Here is a 25210-nt window from a genome sequence, read left to right on the forward strand (position 1 = left end):
TCCTTCTTTGACGTTCGGTGCTTCCACCGTACAGCTTTATTCTTTAGGCTTCATTCTACAGGCTTTAATATTTCCACTGATGTCGCTGCTTGGTAGCCGTGCGTCTACGAGACTGGACGAGGACAGGAGACCACCCCCACCCCCATCTCGTCACTCTGATCACTCTGACTCCCCAAAAGCAGACCCCCATCACTCCGACTCCCATTTAGCGCCTTTAGCCTGTTTTCTATATCTGCCCAATCAAGCTCCTTTGTTCCAAGGAATCTCCCTGCAGCTTTAGCAATGATCCTGATCCTTTCAGTTCTGCTTTGAGTCTGAGCAGCACAGTTTACAACATCCACCATAAAGAGTACAAAATCCTCTCTATCCACAACCAGGGTATTCTCATTAATTCTGGAACCTGCACACTTGGGACCTCCACTCTTGAAACCTTCACACTTCTTGGGAGCCACGCTGGCCTTTCTCATTTCGCCCTGGCTGGGAGCAGCGCTGGCTCCTCTCTCTGTATTTACTCTAAACTCGTTACTTGAAACTTTCTTGACTGCATCTGCATAGGATATATCTTGAGAGACCTTTATTTTCTGCACCTCAGCAGCTCTTTTGCTAAACCTGCATCCCCCGTAGGCAGAGCTATGTTCTTCCCCACAGTTACAGCACTTCAGTTTTGCACCCACGTCACACTTCCCATACTCATGATCTCCTGCACATTTACCACATCTTTGCTTCCCTCTACAGACCGCTGCAATATGCCCAAAGCGCTGGCACTTAAAGCAACGCAGGGGCGGCGGAACATATGGCCTGACGCTATAGCACATGTACCCAATGAACACCTTACTAGGCAGGCACCTCCCTTCAAGTGTTACCATTACCGACAAGCTGTCACATCTTACCCCAAACCGGGTCACCTTCAAACGCCTAGCGTCCACCACCGTAACTCCAGTCAAATTCTCCTTAACTTCATCCACAGACGTCGCCGTAGGGACACCTACGATAACTCCTCTGACCGTGTTTCTTTCAGCATCAGACACAAGAATGTCCTTTCCACCCAGACGTTTAGTTCCAATCGCCTTCCGTTGCTGAGCCGCGTCCTTGCACACGACCAGCAGCGAGCCATCTATAAGGACACTCGCACTCTTGATCACTCCCACAGCTACAGTTAGGCTCTTTGACAATGCCACTGAATTCCACTCCTTAAAGGATGCACTATCCTGTGCAAGCTTTATGATCACCTTACAGTCTCTGCTCTCACCCCGGATATCAATAGCTTCAGCCTCATCCTGCTGCTCATTCCCAGAACCCTCGGACGAGCTAAGGGACTTTTTACGTTTCCGGGCACGTGCAGGCAGAAAAGGCTGCTCCTCCACGCCGTCCAGAATGTCTTCCATCCCCGATCCACTCTCCTCCGCCATCTCCCGTCTCTCCAGACCGGGTGTTGAGCAAGGTCTCCTCACAGTTTTAGTCCAGTTCTGGCGATCCAGTCACAGGGTTTGTGTCAGGCTGTGGTTGCTTACTTATGTAGCACAGGGCTGGGTAAACGTTTATAGAGGTGGGGGGTGTTGGAGACTGAGCCGAGGATGAGGAGCAAGAGGATGTTCTAACGCGCTTGGACTTCATGGGCCTAGAAACGCCAAAGTGATGGAAGAAGGACTTCTAAAGGATAAAACGTCAAAGACGTCCCATGACCTCATGGGCTTTGTAAAACAACAAAGACGTCCCATGGTCTCATGGGCTTTGTACTTCCAAAGCACCGAGCGTCAAAGGGGGCGAGGAAGGTGGAGAGGAGTCTCCCTGGAATAAAGCCGGTTGGTCTCTGACACAACAACTATTCTAGTCACAAAAACACATCATGAGCTCATGGGCTTTGTAACGCCAAAGCAATGGGAGGAGTACTTTTACGGACTACGACAGAGTCTGAGGACTACGAAACGTCTGAGGAATAAAGTCTGGCGGTAATGCAACACTCGGATGCCAACCGCCATAAAACAACAACAACAACAACAACAACTAGTCTCGTAGACGCACGGCTACCAAGCGGCGACATCAGTGGAAATATTAAAGCCTATAGAATGAAGCCTAAAGAATAAAGCTGTACGGTGGAAGCACCGAACGTCAAAGAAGGAGAGGAAGATTAAGAAGAGTCTCCCTGGAATAAAGCCGGTTGGTCTCTGAAACAACAACAACTATTCTAGTCACAAAGACATATCATGACCTCATGGGCTTTGTAACACCAAAGCAATGGAAGGAGTACTTTTACGGACTACGACAGAGTCTGAGGACTACGACAAAGTCTGAGGAATAAAGTCTGGCGGTAATGCAACACTTGGATGCCAACCGCCATAAAACAACAACAACAACAACAACAACAACATACAAATTGACTGAAATTTGTATCAAGGCTTATAAATCAGAACTTTGAGGGGTACACTATCTAAATTATACCAATGCATTGCCAATCTGGACAGCTACTTCACTAAATATTGTAAAAACAAATGGGAAAGTGAAGATAATCTTGTTTTGACGAATGAAGAGTGGGAAAATATGTCTATATTCCAGTAGAGGACCACAACTTCAGATGTTTGAAGTGTTTCACATTTTTTCATAACACTGTGTCAAAGTGCTCATTATTCAAAGGGAAATACTTACTGTTGGAGAAACTACGGAGCCAGGAGGCAAACCACTATCACGTGCTTTGGGTCTATCCTGTTGCTCAAAGATATTGGACTGAAATCAAAAGAGCTGCAGACTGTATTTGACATTGCCATCCCATTTGCCAGAACTATGTATTTGGGCCTTAAAACTCCTGCCATGGACACAATCAGTGGTTATATATGGAGCTTTCTTCTGGTGGCAGGAAAAAAGGCCATCACAAAAAAATCTATGACGCGAAGGTCAAGGACTTTACGGACATTGTAGTGGACATACGGAAAAAGGAAAGGATCACATTCTGACTCAGTTTTGTTCTGTGTATTGCTCTCTGGTCATTTTTGTGATTTAAACAAAACAAAAACAAAATTGCTAGAAATAAAACAAATAAATAATAATAAATGGTTTAATACATCAAGTTGTATTATATTAAACACCCATACTTAACAAATACTTAAAAACAGCAGAATATTGAAGAGTGGGTCCAGCTCGACTCAGACCGTCCCTCATCTGCCTGAAGAGTGTGTCCAGCTCCAGTCTCCCTCGCGTCCGTCTGTCCGTCTGTGAGAGTCGGATCTCTCCTTCACTCTGGAACTCCTCCAGGTTTCTACTTTTTCCCAAAGAGGTTTTTGTAGTTTTTCCTGGCCGAGAAGGAGAGTCAAAGGACAGAGGACCCTGGGACATCGTCCCTCGCCACCACAGACATTGTTTGATTCATTTTTCACTGTCCCCCTCAGAGGCAACTGTTGTTGTGATTTTGGGCGTTACAAAAACAAATTGAATTGAATTGAATGATTTGAATCAATGACCTAAATAAATTGAAAATAAAAGTGCGTTAACAATTTATCTGCTTATATTTCTCTGATGTGTATTTAGAGCTGAGTGTAGCAGAGATGTGTGTACGAGAGGCCTAATTTTGGACTGTACACTCCATCATTACTCCCCGCCTGGCTGTTACAGTAGTGTATGATGTCATCTTTTGGGACCCCTGGGGGCCGACACGGTGCAAACACACTGTTCTCATTAGCTATGCTCTGGCTCCATACAACAGCCGGATGACTCATTGCATGCACGATTTTTGGTAGGGAATAAGAACCAAAACCTTTGTCCAATTAAAACTAAATCTAAGTAACGTTTTGCTGTATTTATTTTAGAGCTTAACCATTCGGGAGAAATATCTAATTGCAGTTTTTCTATTGGGAATTGTGATTACAATTATATTTGCAATTTATGTTTAAAAATTCACATTTTAAATGTGTCCAGGAAAATACGATTGTGATATAAACTACTGTACAGGATTTGCATTTTTCCTGGAGAAAATAAGTTTACTTCATTAACAGTAGCCTTTTCTGATTGCATCCATTCATATTTCAGTTCAATTGCAATAAATCTTGCAGCCCTAGTTCATTTTTAGTTTAAGAACCATTTACCACATAATGTACTACTTTTGATCAATTTAGTAATGTTAATATATGTGGTCTATATATAAGAGTACAATAATCCAACAATATTTTGGCAATTCAACATTAATGTGCTAAAATTGTTAATTTGTTGAGTATTTCATTCAAGTATGACACAAAGTCAACGAATGATCAAATTAACCAGAGGCAGATCACTTTATACCCTTTATTTTGAAAACCCTGCATATTTGTTTCATTTATTATTTTTATTTTTGCCAGCTGTTTTTGTATCTTTTTACATTTTCTTTTCGTTTTATCAATAAAAATAAAAATAAATCCCGCTAGGCACTGTTACTTAAACATAGATCAACATTTGTGGCTTTCCTTCAGAATAATTCTAATATCAAGCATTACAGCTGTACTAACTCACACCCCCAAATCAGAGAGGCGCACTATCACACTGTACTATCTGAAAACCATTCATTTGACATCCCAGTTGCGTCTGCGTTTGGCTGTGCTACTGCTCGGCTTTTCCACACCACATCCAGCCTGTCATTACGCCTGTTGTGCGCAGAGGTCAGTGGAGTACACATGACAGAGCCACACAGGAAACGCTCTGTGTTTACGCTCTGTGAGTTTGTATGGTAATGGCACTCACTGGGGCAGAGCCAGGGAGGGGTTTTATGCATCTGCAGCTTTAACAGTAGGAAAGGCTGTTGTCGGGACTGTTTTTTATTGGTGACATCAGTGGCTGGGTTTAAACGGCGTCTGTAAAGTCTGGGATGGAGAACCAACTACTTGACCTACATATCATTCTTCGACTTTTGAGTGTTTATTTGGGCTTGTGTTCATGATAAACTATAAAACGCCTTTATAGACACAGATACACTATTCATGAAAAACTATAGTTAATAAGAGCTTGGAAGGAGTATTTATCTTTTATCAATTATATTTTGTCTTAAGTTTTAAATTAAGATTTCACATGGCTCAAGCACAAAATATTTATTTAAGTTAAAGTAATAAAAAGACTTCAAACTTGAAATTAGAACAAAAAAATGCTACTGCACTTGAAATAAGAACTGTTTAGAAAAGTCCTTAAATCACTGGTGATTTTATTATTCAAATGAAGTTTCTACATCTCTGATTACCACCATTCCCCTTGTCACACATTTGTAGAAGGGGGAATTGCCAGCAGCGGGAATTGAACCGCCAACTGACTGTAAGAAATAATGAGGCCAAGATAATAGCTGATAACCTAGGTTAATATTGTATTTAAAATCTGTTTCTAAAACTTTATGAACCTCTAAAATATAACATTTGGCTGAATTTAGAGTTATACATATGTTTTTTTGTACTGAAAACCACAGTTTTATGGACTTAAGTTAGCACATAATTTTGCCTTTAAACTCTTAGTAGTTGATATTTTTCTTCGGCAAATATGAAGGGGAAATTTACATCAGAAACCACAGCGTTGAGCAGCGTATCAGAACTAACATAACACCGCTTGTAACATATTTTAAAAAAATAATAATGTTGTATTGTGTCCAAAACCTGCATTCTATTGTATAAAAGGAGTGTTTTGATTATTGTATCAAGCCTTTTCCTTGAGTTTGAAACTTTTGACACACTGTCGACTTATTTTCAGCTCTTTGGTTGATTAACTTTCTTAGTACCTTAAAAACACTGAGTTGGTTAACAATACCCTTTTCATCCCCTTTCATCTCAGACTTCCTGACCGCTTTAGACTTTTGTGTATTTTGTTTGTAGGAGTATGTCCAATTCCCACTCCTCTTTTCCCATTCTCGTTCTAAGCGCTTTAACCAACAGTGACTTTTTGTTTTCCTTAGGATGAGACACATTTCACAAGCCTATTGTTTTTGCTTCCTCCTTTGTTTCCCTCTGAAAAAATGATGCAACTAACACCAAATTACACATTTATGCTTTGAAAACACAGAGGCACCACTTTTAAAATCACTTTCAAATTTATTGCAAATTCAAATGCACACATTAGCAATAACATTTACAATATTTACATGGTAGGAATAGTGGAATGTTGCTGAATGGGGTCGAAAGGGAGAGCAGAGAAGTATGTTACACACATGTTTGTAGTTAGTGGACAAACATTAAGGAGAAAAAAGTGGATTTCACAGTTTTAAGGACACTACTGCCCTCCAGAAACAGGTCACGCTCAGACATGGATTGGGGAAAAAACCTGAACACCAAGGACAAGAAGGGGGCATTGCACCATAATATTACAGTACATCAAAAAGGCTACATACAGTCTTGGGCTGACATTCTTGAGCGTGTCACTGTTACAGTTGAACATGCACAATGGGGATGTAACAATATGGAAATCTCATCATTCAACATATGGAATCATCACAATATCATCACAATATTCATTTCACGTAACGAAAGTTAGCTTGATATTTTGAAGAGGCTAACATCATTGTATATATGATCCTTTGTTTTTCAATGTCTTCAGAAGCATTTGGTTCGAATCATCCAATCCAAAGACTTACAATAAATAAGTGGTAAATAACAATGAAGAAGAAAAAACTGTCTTCAGGATCATAGTCTCCCCTTTGTTTCTTTAACAATGCATTTAAGCAAAGAAGCTTATAGATTGATACATTGTGGCAATCTACGGTACTATTGTAACTTTTGACGAAACAATATCACAATATTTCGGTTATTGTTTCGTCTCTAATGCGCAGTTGCATCAATGCTTTATGATGCATACAAATAATAAAATGTTTTTTGTGTAGATTGTTTTCTTTGGCTTGTAATATATTTGGGTTTGGCAATATGGCAAAAATAATTCAGGATTTTCGTTACCCATATTGATCAATCATGAATTCTGATTTAATTAAATTAGCCATATGTATTGCTATTGAAAATGTGGCATATTAAAAAATGTCTTTGAACAAAATAAAAGACAGCGCATTTTAACACTTTGTGATTTGAAATGGAATACTTTGTGGCTATTAGGGTTGTCAAAAGTATCAAAAATCAGTTAGTGATCAATACCAAAACTGTTTATAATATAAAAAAAGACTTTTGTAACAATACTAGCTGGTATATAGAGATAACAGAGATTTTTTAAGTTACGTAGACATTCAGCATAAGACGTGTTTGCGCTCCGCACCCCATTAAGACACATCACATGCTTCACTTGGCAGTTTTCCTCCCCAGTTTACTTTGGAATTTAGACCTGATAAGACCTGATGTATAAAGTATACCTCCATGCCAGGTTTGCCACATTTGAGAGCGTCATGCAGCCTCTTATGTGTAGCATGCTGGACGTCTCCCCTGATAACTGCAGATAGTGATAACAGAAGTGTTGGGGGAGGGTTGGATCCGGAGCCTTTGTGTCTGGGTTTCAAGTTCAGAAAACCTCCCCGTAACTTTTCCATCGCTCTCTCCAAAAAGATCATTAGATGGAAAAAGAGACGCAGGCACTTTTACGCTCCAGTTGAGGGAAAGTGAGAATGCACCGGATAAAACTCAAGTTGTACACAAAGTCTTCCATTTTGACAATAATGTAAAATACAAATATTGCGCTGTTTCCTGAGGACTTTGTGCCGGTGTGATGTATATACGTACATGCTGGGTGTATGTGTGTGTAACAGGCTGCAAAGTACACGTTGGCAGCAGAAGAAAGCCTGCGATACTGCAGTCCTGGAGCGAGGTTGGTGCTAATCGCGGCTCTAATATCAACCCTCTTTGGCTGAGGTAATGGTAAACGCCGCTCTGACAGAGACTGAACACAGATGCTGAGGAGCAGATTATGTTACAAAAACACAAGGAGGGAAATAACAGATTTAAGTGGGCGTTTAGCCTTCAAAGTCTCAGAGTCTAAAGGGTTCAAATAAGAAAGTGCTACATTCAAAATAGTCACATCACACATTTTCTTAATATTAAACTGGTTATTTGCCATTTATTATTAACTCTCCCTCTCTAAATTGGACCATTTTGCTAAGCCAGATAATTTTAACAGTTGGATTAGAAAAGTCAGCTTTCAAATTAACATCTTGCACCGTTTGACTTTAGCAAAGAAATTAAATTGGCAATTTGCTTTTACTATTACTATCTATTATCTATTTATAGATGGTGTTGGACAAGTTGTGATTATAGTCAATAATATATAACGTTTTAAACCAGCAGTATGTAATGTTTGAACATGTATATGATCCAAACGAAACAGTCAAATTTATTATAAAAAGCATTTAAAGAAACTATAGTACTTTCCTTCCATAGGAGAAAATATCATAACACTGTATGTACAGTTTTGGGCATAGACCGATGCCAGTTGGGATTCACGTACAATGACACTGTAGTTTGTCCATGAGACCACCAGGGGCAGCGTCTCATAGCTGCTGCTCCTCAAACATGATCTGAGCGTACACTGTCCCGTTGCAACACGCCTTCGCCTCCGGTAAAGGTTTGACCAAGTCCAGCTCCGCGTACGTCAGGTTCTCTTCCACAATCTTCGGCTGTAACAAACACAAGGTTTTGTTTTATCACATTTGAACATTGATTTAGTCCATCTACAGCGTGCAAAGAGAGAGGATTAACATTTGCTGTTTTTATTTTTTGTTTAATTGCTACTTGACATTTTAGAACCCTACATGTATTACCCTGGCAACACTCACACTGCAGGTCAATTCCGATTTTTTTTTTAACCAAAAGTGACCTTTATCCCATTTGTTCAGGGCAGTGTGAACAGGACACATCCGATTTTTTCAAATCCGACCTTGGCCACTTTTGGATGTGGGAATAAATCTGATGTATCTGCACTTTTAGAATGCAACTTGAGTCTGAACGCTCAGGTCCCCAGATCCAATCTGAACGTCATCAATACATTTTCCTCCGTGTGACGTGTTCATTTGTATGCGGGCCACATCAAGCTGCATCATTTTGTAAAAAATTAGATTAAACACAAATATCCAAATTGGGCCTCAAACCCTGCAGTGTGAACGGAGCCCCTGAGTCCTAATTTTTCACTGAGTACAGGGATATGGGCAGAGATAGGGGGTAGGTGAAAACAGGAATTTTCTGTGCAGTCAAGCCTCAGTTGCAGGCTAAACAGAATTACTAAAACATGCAGGAATCAATCAAAATACAACTTTAAATAAATGAATGACGAGGAAACAGCTAATTTTGCACAAAATGTCCCTTTTAATGTGACTTCATCCAAGCCTCATTATTGTGATGGCCCTTTTTCGATTTCTTTTTTAAAACTTAAGGCATTGTCCTTATTTGAACCGATGACTAAAATTGCGAGTACTTCATATTTGCTGCACAAAAACAGAACCTTGGATCATGGTCAACAGTAGCTATATTCTATCTGGTATATGATGTAAAAGGCTTTGATAATATTGTACAACTTTTCATATTGCAATACATATATTTTGAATGATTGTTATCACTCCGAACCTAATACTCAAAAAATATGTTCTTACCATGACAAAAAATAGTAAAAACACTATGAAATCCTGCCGTGGTCAACATGTGAAGTACTAATCCTTTAGATTAGTGCATGAGGAGGTGGCACCCGTGGTGAGAAAAGAAGGCAGCATCTAGAGTATGCAACACTATTAACAGTAATTAGAGGGCTGAGGACGCAGCAGCCTGGAAGCTTGAATTAAAATAATAAAACGTGTCCAGTAATGAGACCATTAAAGCCAAATGTCTCACACTCAGTGGGCAAAGCGCCTCACGGAGACAGTGGGACTGGTTTGGTCTGTGCCTCTTGGTTTGGTTAATGTGGCTGTGGTTGGGTCACATGAAAGTCCCCAGAACTTTGGCGCTGCCTTTGCCAAAATCCAATTATCCATTTCATGAGCTGTTCAGGCCACCAAGTCGAGAGTGACCTCATGTGCACTTTTTTACAACAAGTTCTAACAATGTTGAATACGTTTTGAACCCACGACTCGTCCCATCATTGGGAGTTTTTGCAGGACCAGTTTTGCCCCTCGCTTTGGTGCTTTTGAGAGTTGTGTCCATCTTGTTATTTGTCGGAATAGCACTAGCACAAGGACACCAAACAGATTTACTCATGTGAACGCTATGAGAATCTGTACAAATACTGGCTAATCTCTTTAAAGTGACAGTACTCAGTGTTCAAACCACAAAAGGAGGAATCATGTATTTAAATCTCATTCTTGCAGCGCTCATAAACTCGTTGGCATATCGTTAATATTGCATGAATCTAGCGTGAATACTTTAGAACTGCTTTATTTCGTACAGTGAAGTGAAACTTGGCGTATAGCTGAGTTATATCCTATTATTCATTAGTCATTATATTTTCATTTGCTGTGTTACTACCACCCAGAGCTTAAACACTGACCAAAATGACACAAAGACACGAGCACAGAGCATAAAACAAGATAGCAAAAATATTTCTACAAAGTATTTCTCAGCTTTATCGTGAATTATGTTGTTATCGCAAATCTTCTTTTTCTTATTATTTTTGGCCTCTTCCCTACAAAGTGCAGTCAATCCCGGTCAGTATTCTCGGCTCTTACTTCCGGGTTTACGGGAGATAAATGCACGGCGGCCTTTTGTTCAAATGTTTCTTTTACAATATACTCTAAAGAGAAAACAAAATCTGCTCATTTAACAGAGTAAAGTTGAGTACATCAGTTTTAATTTGCACAATTAATGATCAAAATAAGGATACTGCTGACAAAGGTATAATCCTAACAACTAACAACACAAGAAGTTGTTTATTTTGTTAATTGGACAACGGGGAATATGAAGACGAAGACGGATACTCACCAACAAAAACTTCCTCTGTTGCGGTTTTAAAAGTTTGGCTTTCCTTGTTTTGTCTCCAATGGGAACTGCAAAGACACGACACAGGTTTAAGTGCTGATAAGTGTGAAGCAAATGTAAGCTTCATGTTTATGTGACTAGTGAGCACAAAACCTCTGAACAAGAATGTAAAATGGCCGTCCCAAAGGACTTTTCTGCAACATCAGCAATAAATTAAAGCACATTTCGGGGGCCTCTAAGCCAACATCTGAAGCTGCGAGTCTGACATGAGCTAAAATATATGTATTTGCTTTCGGGGGTTCAAAAAAAAGACATACTGCTTTCCACTTGCTAATTATAGGGTCAAACTTGTGTGGCAGTGGGTTGTTATGGGCAAGAATGTTTTCACAGTCAATGAAAGGAAACATCTCTGGAAGTCAAGAGTTTATGTGCGAGGGTGGATGTGGACTTGTGGTGCCAACATGGAAAACAAACTCCAGCTAAACCGACGAAACCTAAAGATTGAAGCTAAAAAGAGTGTGTATTGAATGACGTTGATGTGTGACCTTTGGCTGGTATTTCAGGGGGAGTCTCCTCTTGATAGTGTCTGCTTCTCTTCTTCCGGTACCTTCTTTGTTTTTTGGGCAGAGCTGGAGATACACTGATGACACTAGTTACTGTCTCCCCAGAACTGGAATAAATACACAAAGAGTCAAAACTGTGAAAGACTATTATTATTGACGATTATTTTCCACGCAAGCAACTATTCGATTTCTGTTTTACCAGTTTGTGTTGTTCTATTGTAAGGATAATGCCACAATTTATAGCTTAATCATTTCAGTTTTGCTTTAGTGAAACTGAATCTATACAAATGTGATAAATATGACAATTAGATTAAAAAAGAATGGCGTTTTATTGTCTGTAAAAGCCAGAATTATTTCAAAAAAACATATTCACTCTTAAAAACAAAACCTTTTTCTTTTTCTATAACTTTCAATTCCTTATGTCTTGAACAGCCCTTAAATTTACGCATTTGCCTGTGTAAAATTTGCATTACGATGACATTCCTACATTAGCATGTCAGGGCAAGCTAGGTTTTTGATTTGTAATTCCCTCTTCTGCAAGAGGGGTTCTGGCCAAGACATTCCCAGAACCAAATAAAGGACAACTGTTCAATATAAGACTCCCTTAATGAATGTCTATACAAGAATGAACATAAGATAAGATAATCATAAGATAAGATAAGATAATCCTTTATTGTCCACACATGGGGAAATTTCGGTGTCACAACACAGGTAGATACAGGGGGAAAGGACTGATAACTTATAGGAAGTTTGAAAAAAAAACACTCTTAATAGAAGAACTCTTATAAACAAAACAAAAAACTCTTATTAACAAAACTCCTCGCATATCTTAATAGGGAATGGAGGAAAATAAATAAATAAATAAATACATAAAATAAAATAAAACAGATAAAGATGAAAATAAAATAATAATAAAATAATAATAATAATAATAAAATAAAGTAAAGTAAAAATAGCTAGCATAAGACTAAATAATACTAATACTAATGGTAAGTAAACAAAACACTATTATTTACATCAGTTATATACACATGAGTATGGCCTTAATTGCTAGTGAGTACGAATTGCACATGAATATGACGGTATTGCACATGGTTAAGTCAGTATTCTACATGAATATGACGGTATTGCACATGGTTAAGTCAGTATTCTACATGAATATGACGGTATTACACATGGTTAAGTCAGTATTCTACATGAATATGACTGTATTGCACATGGTTAAGTCAGTATTCTACATGAATATGACTGTATTGCACATGGTTAAGTCAGTATTCTACATGAATATGACGGTATTGCACAAGGTTAAGTTAGTATTCCACATGAATATGACGGTATTGCACATGATTAAGTCAAGTATGTCAAGTATTGCACGTGTTCAGTGCTAGCAGTGTTTAACAGTATGAAATCTTTCCTAGTTGGATGCCTTACCTGTTCTGAGGACTTTTGACCAGGTGGTAGGGCTCTGCAATGAGAAAACAGTGTGAAAAGGTGTTGCATATGCTCAGACTGTTGCCTTTTAATAGAGAGCGTCTCAGGGGATGTGGCTGTGTTTGTTGAGAACAAACGGAGGAAAAGTTGTCACGGAAGCAGAGCCGACTTCAATGGACAGGACGGTGCGGTCTGACCTTTCAACCTCCGCTTCCTGTGGAGGTACTGGCAGGTGACAGTGACCGTGAACATGCACATGCACAGCAGCCCCACGGAGCAGATCAGCACCGCGCACAGGTACACGTCTGAAACACACGCACATACTTCATTAAGATAAACCAGAACACCATCACATTAAATAGAGATGTAAAGTAAGGCTAAAGAAGATGTATTCATTTATTTCAGGAGTTTAGAATGAAACTATAACAAACGCAGGACATAATTGTACATTTTGTTCATTGTAAACCGCAATATTTATCTAAAATGACCTGATAATAGAGACATGTTTGTTAACTTTCTGTTTAAAACGGCCAAACTAATACTAATAATTCTGAGCACTCAAGCCTCAAATGTGGGAAAATAGAGGATTACTCAAATATACATGAAAATAAATACAGCTCTTCAGGAAGTTAATGAAGAGATAACAGTTAAAAATATGTTTAAAAGTTAAAATTTGAGATAATATGTGCTCATTAAAGTATACTTTATTGATCTGTCTACTGCATCTTTCTGTATTCAGTGTTCAGCATATAATAAGGATTAAAACAAATGCTATACTTCTTATAACTATACTTGGCATACTTCTACATCTTAAACCAGTAGGGTATAAATGCAACATAAAGGCGCCTGGAAAAATTAATCAAATAGTGAAGGAGATTCGAGGAAACCAATAATAAATATTAAACATTTACCCAGTCATGAAACTTTTTTTGTACGCTGAATTGTACAATAAAACCTAAAAAAAAGTTACATTAATTTGACTAACCCTTCAAAGTTCTCTCATTATAAGTGTGCTAGTATGAATTTGTGGATTATATAAAACTTAAACTTTTTGGCATAACCTTTTCGAGACGTTTTAGAATGAATGGCTGTGCTGTGCTAACGCTGGCTTATATCCAAGATTTATCCTCCTTGGCTTTATGAAACTCCTGAATGTTTGAAATCATAACACTGGAGTAAATTCAGTACAGCTGTGAAAAGCTCCTGGGCCGTCCTGACTGTTCTATTGTACGCTCACCACGTTTTCCAGAGTTATTTAAGGTAGTCTTGTACATCCTTTGGCCTGTGCTAATTCTGCCCAAACCGAGGTCAAACCATCCCCTTGTAAACCCACCCGACCCGGCTGACTACACTGTGCCGACCCACCTTCAAACAGGCTCCACAGGCTCTCTTTGGCTCTGGTGGTGGGCAGCACGTGAACTGGAGAAAAGAAAACACGTAAAGGCCGTGATTACACACTGACTGCAGTTAAATACAGTTAAATACAGCGCAGAGGAAGACAACAGGCTGAGAGAGGTACAGTCCCAGTCCCAGTGTCTCTGGGCCACAGCTGTAAGGGCCTCACACAGGTTATGCAGATAAATGAAACCTTACATAATGTTTAAAACACATTTTCTTTAAAAATGTCACACAAGGTAAAAGGTAATTATTTTGACAAGTCAGCTATTATTTTTAAGATTAGTCGACTATTCAAACTGTTATTTAAATTGTACATTGAGCCTTGGAAATACATTTTTAACCAAATGAATGTTGGAATGCGATGACTGAAGGATACTAGACTAAAATGTGTATTAATAAAGTGTACAATTGATGTAAATCAGAAATAGTTTATTCTTTTTTTTTACATTTTGTGATGTTACTATGCTGCTGTCTTTGTTATAAAAGGTGTTTTAGTATGTGTCCAGCTAATTATTACAACTATCAAAATACAACTGTGCTTATTTTATTTTTTATAGATGACTAATCACAATTAGTCCGTTAATCATTGTCATTGATCATCATTGACGTTTCAGAACCATTTTGAATAACACAAAATAGTAATAAAATAGTCTGTTTTTAAGAGTGATATAGAAACAAAAAAGGTTTTAAATTAAGTGGCTTTATCTTTCTTTCTAAAAAACAGCTCATGTCATGTCAACTTGACCGTGCGCAAGACATTCTAAACATCAAAGTTACCAGAATGAAACAAAGGGCAATGACAAAACCTCCTGCCACCTCACCACTTCCACCCGCTGCTCTGCAAAGAGTGCGAAACACTTCCAAACAGCCATTGTTAAAAACGCCTCTTCACAGGAAATCCGCCAAACACATCCGACTCAGTAGTGATGACTAATCACACTCCCTTAATGAGATTTCCTGCTGTATTGCTTGAGTACAGAATGAGTACGTTCATATTTCCCACTCAAACTTAGTGTCCTGCCCCCCACACAGCTGTCCATCTGACCACAGGAGTCTCCGGGAGCAACAGCAGCCATCAAATCTGACCCAAACCACCAGCAGCTGATGATTCGCCGGGACAAGCCTGCCCAGAGCCAAAAACATGCTTGAGATGTCTGAAGCGCCTCTGTCAGAATAGCTCATGATAGTTTAAAGACAGAAGCCAAACATTGCCATTTTCTTCATGAATCAGCAGTATTCAGACCAAGGGACAGTAAAAGATCAAGGCACCCGAGAGCAGACACCACATAACCAATAATCACACAGTGTATAAAAGACCACATTACTTTGCTCCTTTTCGAGTTGAAATTAAGCAGTAGATGTTTGTGGATTGGAACGTGACACCAATCCCACCCATCATAGGGAAAAAGAGGACGTAAAGAATGCAAAGGGGAACTCAAAACAGCTGACGGGGCATTTACAACACGCAAAACAATAGGTTTATTTCAGTATATCTCTTTTCCATATGTTACTCAAATTTTGGTTGTACAAAAGCAAACAAAAAGGGAAAAGTTGTAAGATATCTATCCTTAAGTATCTCTGACGACCGTTACATTGCCTTTCATTGTTTTATTGCTGGAAGGATACACGGTTTAAAAAGAAAGTAAATCGTAGGATAAATCATTTCATAAATCATTTCTCCCTGTGGCCCTCAGAGGCAACTGTTGTTGTGATTTTGGGCCTTACAAAAATAAATTGATTTGATTGATTTGATTTGATAAAGTGGACCAAATTAGCTGTAAAGGAGCTTTCAATCCAGTACGCGACTCCCACTGTGCTTGAAAATAGAATAACCTATATTGAATGACTAAATACGTTTGTTTTCTTTTTCAGTTTTATGAAAAATCACGTGCTGTGTCCAAAAATATTAACCTTCTGATGATATTCTCCAAAGGTACAGAACTGCAAAGTTTCAAGGGAAGTGTGAAAAAACTGTGAGAATGCTGCATAGTGGCCTTATTTTTAATTTATTTTTTATAAACCGTTGCAAACTAAAACTGAGTCTACTTTAAAAATGACTTTGTCCCGTTTGTGTTCGTACGGCAGGTCGACATGGATCAAATGTTTTCATGGCAGCGTGAACAGCCTCAATCTGATTTCTTTAAACGCAAACCAGGCCACGTTGAAATGGGGTACGAAATCAGATTAGAGTGTGTTACTGCAGTCTGAACAAGTGGTCACATTTACTGACTTATACAACGCTGAAATGCTGAAATTACCACCGGAAAAGGCTGCATAACGAAACAAAATTAAACACAATTTTGTTTTTTTAATTTGCAACATGAACTGGCCCAAATAGACTTGCCAAAGCCGGCCCCTTCACTTCTATTTGGTCCATGTAACCCCTCATTCGTCCAGGAGTGACTATAGATTCAAAAAGAACATTTGATCGTACACATAAAGCCCTGCCTCAGCTCCACTGTACCCGCCTGAGCCCCCCCTGCCCAAACAATAAAATCAATTGTGATAAATGGAAAAGAAAATGTTCTATGACTTAAGTATGGCAGTTTAAGCAGGCCCTACTGTAAACCTTGCCCAGTGTAAATCCTGTCCATGTCAGATGATACAGTCCCAGGCTCAGTGAATGGCAGCAGCTGCATGTTGGAATAATTACAGCACACATGGGTCTTCTCTACTGTTTCCCATGAAGCTGCCTCTATCCAACTCCTTTTGACTGACTCGTTTCAATGGCTGCATCAGATAACAGTGGGAACATCCAACAGACTGGGTTTTGTTCCGCTCAGCCACAGAGCTCCTTTCAAACGCCATTGGTGCCACTTGTGGACGTCCAAACTCGAGACTCATCCGTGCACAGAGACGATGAGCATAATAAGCCCCTATACCCCCAAGTCGCTGCTCTCGTACCGCTTTAATTCACCGTATCATGTGAATGCGACACACTGTCTTCTAGCATTTCTCTACAATTAGAAGTGCGACAATTGACTTCCTGTTGGCTCTCTCGTATCTCATTATGTCATATGAAATAACAGTGTGAAGTGACAGTGCCTATTTATTCCGTTTGTGTTGAGGAAAACAGGAAGACGCTTGGTTTTGGCGGTAAACTCGGGGCTAATGGCAAATAGCAAAAGAATAATATGGTAAGAAAGTGACGCAAATGGATCAACGTTGTATTTTAAGTAATATACTGGGCAGATTACTTGTCAGTCAATGTGAGTGAAGTCCATTTTCTGTTTTTGAAGGTCATCCTCTGCATTTAAAACCAGGTACTGAGAACAATTTTAAGGTACGCAACCCTTTCCAGAATGTCTAAATCAGCCTGTTCCTAGCTTCCTGTTATACGCAATATTTTGAGGACTTTTTCCCATTCGAAAGATGTAATACACAGCCTGGCCACTTGGATTCAACCAAGCAAATAGGTACAAGCGTCCTGCTAGATAACTGCTGAATGGGTGATGATCTTTCAGCTGCGACACGGTATTTACACCAAAAATGATGCAGTGAGTGTCTTCTCATTTCTGAAACAACCATGTGGAAAGACAAATCCCGTGGTCATGGGAAAGATGTCAGTGTGTTTGAGAAGGGTTAAATCACTGGCATCAAGCACAGAAAACAGAAACTAATCTACTACAGATCTGAAGCCCAGAGAGAGCGTTTGGGACGAGCTGGAGAAGGCTTTGTGCAGTGGTCACTCGCTCCATCATCAATAGAAGAGCTTGATGAAGAAATAATATAACCCTGGATTTGACATTGCAGAAGCTTAATGATACAATGCCATAGAAAATGAGTGCTGTAATCAAAGCTAAAGGATATCAGAGCGTTTTACCTTTTATTTCTGTTGTAACTTTTTGGCATTTTGTTGTAATTTGTTAATCGCGATGGCAACTATCCTAATTTCTCACAATTCTGAAGACCATGGATAATGCTGATATGGAAACTGGCACAGATGTGAGAAAAAACAACATTGAATTTAAAACTAGCTCCTTCCTTTAGACAGATACAAGGCAATTACTTTCCAGATCCCTGTCAGACAAACTGAAGAAGCAACGTGGATGAAACACACTCTTAAAACGTTGGTTCAGTTGACAGAATTTAATTTTCTTTTGCTACAATCAATTTAACAGTTACAGGGAAGTCAAAGTCATGGCTTTCTAGCTGAGAGTAAGACTAAATTTGAAAAGTGCTGGTGGTCCTACACTCACACAAGCAAAACACCTTTTTCCGTCACAACCAAGTCTTTATTTAATAAGTTCTTCTTTCAACCTTTCTGTAGAACTTTCCAAACTGAGCGTGCCTGCTGTTACTTAAACAGTCGCCCACTCGTCACATGTGCATCTTCCCTATAGAAGTCAAACCCTCTGACCCCTGCACACATGTTTATTAGAGCAACAGCATTACTGGCTCTTTTGTGTGAGAGGTGAATTGTGGAAACACCTGGCCACCTAGAGTCATCCGACCTCAGGCATTCCTCCGCGCTGTACGTCACAAACAGAGACAAACACTTGCACATATGTCCACACCAGAGCAGAGCCAGCCTGGACCGTGGAGTACGAGCAGGTCCCAGTGGGGTTTTTCCTCTCGGATGTAAAGCTGATGTTTATCATGGCTGTCAACTGTAGGTGGGGAACACTGGAGGAAATACCAGCCTGCTCACTAATAAGACCTGATGGGCGGATGGTCGTTACTGCCCACCAGCCTGGAGTTATTTGTCTAACTTCTTGTTTTTGTTTCGTTTAGTTTAGATTGTGAGAAAAAATGGTTTGATCTTAAAAAGCCTTGCTGTCACAGTCTGATTGGGTTTGCCAAAATATCAATTATATGTGCTACAGAATCCATATTCTGGGCTCATTTTGTGCTGGATTATGTTACTTATTTAGAGAAAGGAAACTTGTTTTTGCAATATACTTGACATATTCACTGTTCTGATGATAAACAAGGTGTATTTAGTGCAGCCATAAGGGGTTTAACAAAGAAATATTGTTGTACAGTATTTGATTAAAAAAAAAACAGTACTATATATTATCATGTGCAATATACTGGCTATTGCATGTATTGCCATATCATGATATTATTGTATCTTGAGCCACGTTTATTGTATCCTAACTTAAGCCATCCTTAAAGCAAGTTTCCTTAGAATTTGATGTAGTATGGTAGACAAATAAGATACAAAACTATACAAAATACTACGTATATACATGATTAAAATGTTGCACAACATATGACTGTATTCAAGAAATAGAATCTTCAATGATCACGTCACAAATGCTTTAGGACTTCACATCAAATAAAGAGTAAATATTATTTTTGAACCACACTAACCATAGGTCTTAGAGTGACCCAAAATGCAACAGTTATCCTATCAATCTGGAACTGACTAAAGGAATTACCACTTATTTCTCATTTTAATTTAAAAGTGTATTTTTCCATGGCATTAACAGTGAGGTAACCAACTTTGGAATCACTTATAGCTATTTGAGCGAACCATTTGATGAAACAGGCTGATAAATGTAGTTTAATGGCATAAAATCCTTTTATGTCAGTATGTATGTTATGTTCCAGCCAACCATTTCCTTTTCTTGTAATTGCTGCATTCACTCAAGTGTGTTTAAAAAAGCTTTTTTGCTTTCACCATAATTTGCCAGTGCTTCCTTTGATGAAAATAGCTGTCCACATTCTTGACCACAACAGTTTAAGGGCCAGACTCGAGCCAGCTGCCCCACGCCGCTGTCTCTGACTGTGGACATAAACATCCCCAGCACAACTATCTCCTGTTCCATTTCTGCAGACTTTCTCCTCGCTTTTCGCTTCTACTTTTGAGAGGGAAACTCTGCGTTGGTGCCAATGACAACAATCCCTGGGTAGTGACTGTGTGCCTGACGAGGCCCCGCACTTGGCTCCGAGCACGCTGAAAGTCACAGCCTGAAGGAACGGAACGATCCAATGGAAAATGTGGTGCGCAATGTCTAGTGTTCAAATGAAGAGACATCAAGGAGAAAACAGACACTCAACACGCATAGATAAACATGATTATATTATCTCTGGAGAGTGGAGAGGAGAATCCGACCGATAGTCGAACCTCGGATTCAGGAGGAGCAGAGTGGTTTTCGTCCCGGTCGTGGAACACTGGACCAGCTCTATACCCTCCATCGGGTGCTCGAGGGTTCATGGGAGTTTGCCCAACCAGTCCATATGTGTTTTGTGGATCTGGAGAAGGCTTTCGACCGTGTCCCTCGGGGTGTCCTTTGGGGGGTGCTCCGGGAGTACGGGGTCCGGGGCCCTTTGCTCAGGGCTGTCCGGTCCCTGTATGACCGGAGCAGGAGCTGTGTTCGCATTGCCGGCAGTAAGTCAGACCTGTTCCCAGTGCATGTTGGACTCCGCCAGGGCTGCCCTTTGTCACCGGTTCTGTTCATAATTTTTATGGACAGAATTTCTAGGCGCAGTCAGGGGTCGGAGGGTGTCCGGTTTGGGGACCACAGGATCTCATCTCTGCTGTTTACAGACGATGTTGTCCTGATGGCTCCATCAAACCCGGACCTGCAACATGCACTGGGACGGTTTGCAGCCGAGTGTGAAGCGGCTGGGATGAGAATCAGCACCTCCAAATCCGAGGCCATGGTTCTCGACCGGAAAAAGGTGGCTTGCCCTCTCCAGGTGGGTGGGGTGTCCTTGCCCCAAGTGGAGGAGTTAAAGTATCTCGGGGTCTTGTTCACGAGTGAGGGAAGGATGGAGCGTGAGATCGACAGGCGGATCGGTGCAGCGGCTGCAGTGATGCAGTCGCTGCATCGGACCGTTGTGGTAAAGAGGGAGCTGAGCCGAAAGGCAAAGCTCTCTATTTACCGGTCGGTCTACGTTCCTACCCTCACCTATGGTCATGAGCTTTGGGTAGTGACCGAAAGAACAAGATCGCTGATACAAGCGGTCGAAATGAGTTTCCTCCGCCGTGTGGCTGGGCGCTCCCTTAGAGATAAGGTGAGGAGCTCGGCCACACGGGGGGAGCTCGGAGTAGAGCCGCTGCTCCTCCACGTCGAGAGGAGCCAGCTGAGGTGGCTCGGGCATCTGTTTCGGATGCCTCCTGGGCGCCTCCCTCGGGAGGTGTTTCAGGCATGTCCCACCGGGAAGAGGCCCCGGGGAAGACCCAGGACACGCTGGAGAGACTATGTCTCTCGGCTGGCCTGGGAACGCCTCGGGATCCCCCCGGAGGGGTTGGAGGAAGTGTCTGGGGAGAAGGAAGTCTGGGAGTCCCTGCTCAGACTGCTGCCCCCGCGACCCGGCCCCGGATAAAGCGGCAGAAGATGGATGGATGGATATTATCTTCAAATTTGGGCTTATGATTTTTCCGTGTGTGTCTAGCTAGAGATAGGTTGACCAATATGTCTGGCTGATATTTGCACTTTTTAGTGTGGGCTATTTGCCTTTGGGCCAACAGGCTGCTTTAAGATTACACCTGTAAACGTTATCCAGTGTCTAGTAAAACAGGTTTGTGGATGTGTGTATCCAAATGACATAATCTGGAGATAAATAATCATAATCTGACCTATATATCAGCCCAAAAATATATTGACAAGTGGTTTCTCTGGATTGGAAATAATTGGAATCGCATCATCCATAAAAAAACACAACAAAAACCCCACATTGGTCAATTTCTAGTATGCGCTCTAGTATTTGAGCAATGATCCGACACTCAACTCAAACGTATTTGTAGAAATATATAGTTGAAAGCAGAATTTTGCTCTTAAAGCACGTTCCACATGTGCCATCATCAATTTACTGTCACTCTAAATATTGAACATGTACAGTATTTAATTTTTGACTGTTGCATCATTAACAGCCTTTTTCTCATGTTGTTTTTCAGCCATTTCTCTCTTGTTAGATAGTATTTACTGCTCTGCTCACGGCCTACTGTCATCACCACTGCTTCTACGACCACTTCTGTTGTGGTTGCTGAAGTGGCTGCTAAGCCTCCACCCTTCTCCATCAAAAGGAATGAGGTCATGCTGGAGAACGTGCAAAGAGACTTTGGATTAAGCTTATTGAATTGCAGCTTGGTCTCGGAATCGTTTTCACCTAGAGAAACTCGTTGGCTACAGAATGTCAGCGCTATTAGCATAGTTTCAACATTCTACATAATGACTTCACCAATGATGCAAACAAACCACTAAATGATTCAGAATAGGAAAGTTGTACTCAAAATAGATTTTCTGACGCGATTAAACTAATACTTGTCTTCACATTTCACTTACTTTTTGTTTTAGCAATTTTGTCATTTGTCATAAATACTTGCAAACCTTGATATTTTAATTATTAACTGTTTTATCAAATCTAAATGTTACAAGGTAAAAACAAGAAAATCAAAAGTAAATACTATTTAATAGACCCTTAAAGGGCATGATGTATTTTACACTTGTTGTACTTGTTTCATTTCTCCCTGTGGCCCTCAGAGGCAACTGTTGTTGTGATTTTGGGCCTTACAAAAATAAATTGATTTGATTTGATGATTTGTACATGTGCACTAAGCAAAATAGGTATTTGTGGAGAACATGTTGAAAAATAATCTGTGACACACTTGATATATTCATTCCAGTCAAAGTTTATGTATAATATACACAAAGAAACAACTTTTGACACTCTACAATTAGAAATAAAGGTGCGCTTATATATTTTTATTAGTCAAATTAAAAAATCGTGACATTAGATGAGTTTTTGCCCAGTATATTCTGGGTAATTTTGTTGTGTGATGTCATCAAATACAAACAGGAAGTGAAATCAGAAAGATTAAAAATAAGGTGCTATTCTGTTTAGCTAAATTTGAGTCCAATGCGTCACTCTACCATAGACACTTTAAAGAGAGATGATGGCTTCCAATCTGCATCGTTGGCATTTCTGACATTCACCAATCACCCATTGATCACTATGGAGATGTCACAACCCTTTTTGGCTTTGGGCCTGTCTTTTAACCTGACCAAACAGCTCTTACCTCTGAGTTCTGTGGCCGCAGTACAGTTGGACGAGGCCTTCCATCGCTCCTGGTGCTTCTTAAACTCCTGCACTCGGCACATGTACAGCCCGCGATCTCCTTCCACCACATTCAGGATCGTCAGGTCAAAAATCTTCCCCTGCTTCACCACCGTCAGCTTCATCTTTGGCCAGGAGAAGCTTTTGGTGTAGTTTCCGTAGAATCGTGCCTTCCGCATGTTGACCCGAGCGATAAGGAGTTCGTCCTCCGCACGATACGCACCAGCAGGGAGGAAGGTCCATTTCACAACGGGTAGGGCAGCATTTCGCCGACGCTGTGAAACTATGCAGGACAAGCTGATGTTCTGACCCTCCTGAGCCACCGTAAAGGGAGCGGGGATGATGGTGACGTTGATGGCAAAACATATATCTGAAAGGTACAATTTGGTAAAGAACATTTTTAGATCCAAAGTCCTATTTATGATATGAAAGTGCCCAAATACAAAGTTGTAGGCTTCCACATCTCTTTTACAATCACCCATAGGTAGTTGAATGAGTAAATAAAGTGCCATAAAGAAGGAATTCGGTATTTGTTGAAGTGTTATCATGATACTAAGATTTCAAACTCTCGATACCAATGAACTTGACACCACATTGATCATAAAAGCAAAATAAAACTTTCTTTTTGTTACCATGTGTTTTTCTGCTACTTCTGAACGTCCAATAAAGCTCAAGGTCATTCTAAAAGGTCAAATTTGTGATTTATTTTTAGTACCGATACTTGTTCACGTGAGTATCTATTTTCTATTCTAGTTTTAGTATCGATTGGTATCTGATATTTGATACTTTTGACAACCCTGATGCAATTCTGTCAGTGCCAGTTATGTCTCCTCCCACAAACACTTAAGATATACTGCACTTTTCCCAAGAGCCCTTACCCACAATCATTTATTAGTTCTGAGATAGCTCTACTCACTAACAGACTGAATGGTTCTCGGTGTCGCTACTTTCAACTCCTCCACCTTCTCAGATTAAAAAGGAAAGTGACATTTTGACACCTTTATCGTGATTGAAATAACAAACACAATCAAAGCCTTTTTCCTCTGCAGCAGCAATTTAAACCGTCTCAAACAGCCCTCCGGTTTCAAACATGTCATGCTTCTGTCGGATTAAAATGAGCAAAACAAACATGATTCATTATTTGCGGCGATGGTTAAGTGCTTTGTTGGTGCCAGACAACACACTGCACTTCCTCTGGCTCTTCCACAAGTTGGTTCCGGCAGCTGACATCACACTTGCGGTGCACACACAGAGCGACACACTTCACAACTACAATCCACATCGACATCGTCTGTTTCTGCCTTGGCCGGTCATTTCATAATCCTCACTTTCCATGACACCAAGGTAAATTTACTGTCACACAGCTCTCTCGACTCGGCGTGTAATTAAAACCAGCACCTCTCCTCCTGCCCCTTTCATTTACCGACAGAACCAAATATCTGTGTTGTGTTCAGTCGCCAATATAAGCTTTTAACGGCTGTAAACGATGTACTTCTCGCTTCTTCTTCTTCTCACTCAAATCCATCATCAACCATTAAATCTAACAAACACCTTCTGTGCTTGTGAAAAGTTTGCCAGAAAATCTCATCTCCACCACATCCCTCTTTTGCGTCTGGATCTAATAAAGTGTTTCCTACCTCCAAAGAGCGCGTGAGTGAGGAGAACGAAGACCACAGAGAAGAACTTCATTTTACACAACTGCAACCTCCATAAACTGGCAGTTAAATGACTTGGGATCAGAGAAGCCCCGGCCGGCTCTCCTCCTCCCACTGTTGTAATCTGAAACATGGGAACTCCCACAGCCCCTCCCCGACTTTGGCTGGACAAAACTTTGGAGGTTTGAGACGGCAGACCAAAATAGCAGTTATACACATAGTAACCAGCTGCGTACAAACTGCATTAAGGCTGAATATGCGGGGCTGGAAAGTACTGATGGGCAATACCACAATTGTTGGTGTTGATACGATTCCATGTACTTTTGGGAGT

General features: G+C 40.3%; 1 protein-coding gene across 1 annotated transcript; it reads right to left on the reverse strand.

Annotated features, from left to right (window-relative positions):
• Positions 1-8354: 8354 nt before the first annotated feature.
• vstm4b (V-set and transmembrane domain containing 4b) lies at positions 8355-24989 on the reverse strand. Its single transcript, XM_072456642.1, has 8 exons — positions 24862-24989; positions 23187-23594; positions 14183-14236; positions 13015-13122; positions 12818-12851; positions 11369-11493; positions 10827-10891; positions 8355-8539 (listed from the first exon to the last, which is right to left on the reverse strand). The coding sequence occupies exons 1-8, from the start codon at positions 24911-24913 to the stop codon at positions 8414-8416; spliced, it is 972 nt and encodes a 323-aa protein (XP_072312743.1). The 5' UTR covers positions 24914-24989; the 3' UTR covers positions 8355-8413.
• Positions 24990-25210: the final 221 nt, after the last annotated feature.

The sequence above is a fragment of the Eucyclogobius newberryi genome, unplaced genomic scaffold (assembly GCF_026437365.1).
Source record: "Eucyclogobius newberryi isolate DKJ021-1_F unplaced genomic scaffold, fEucNew1.0.hap1 SCAF_20, whole genome shotgun sequence".
Taxonomy (NCBI): Eukaryota; Metazoa; Chordata; class Actinopteri; order Gobiiformes; family Gobiidae; genus Eucyclogobius; species Eucyclogobius newberryi.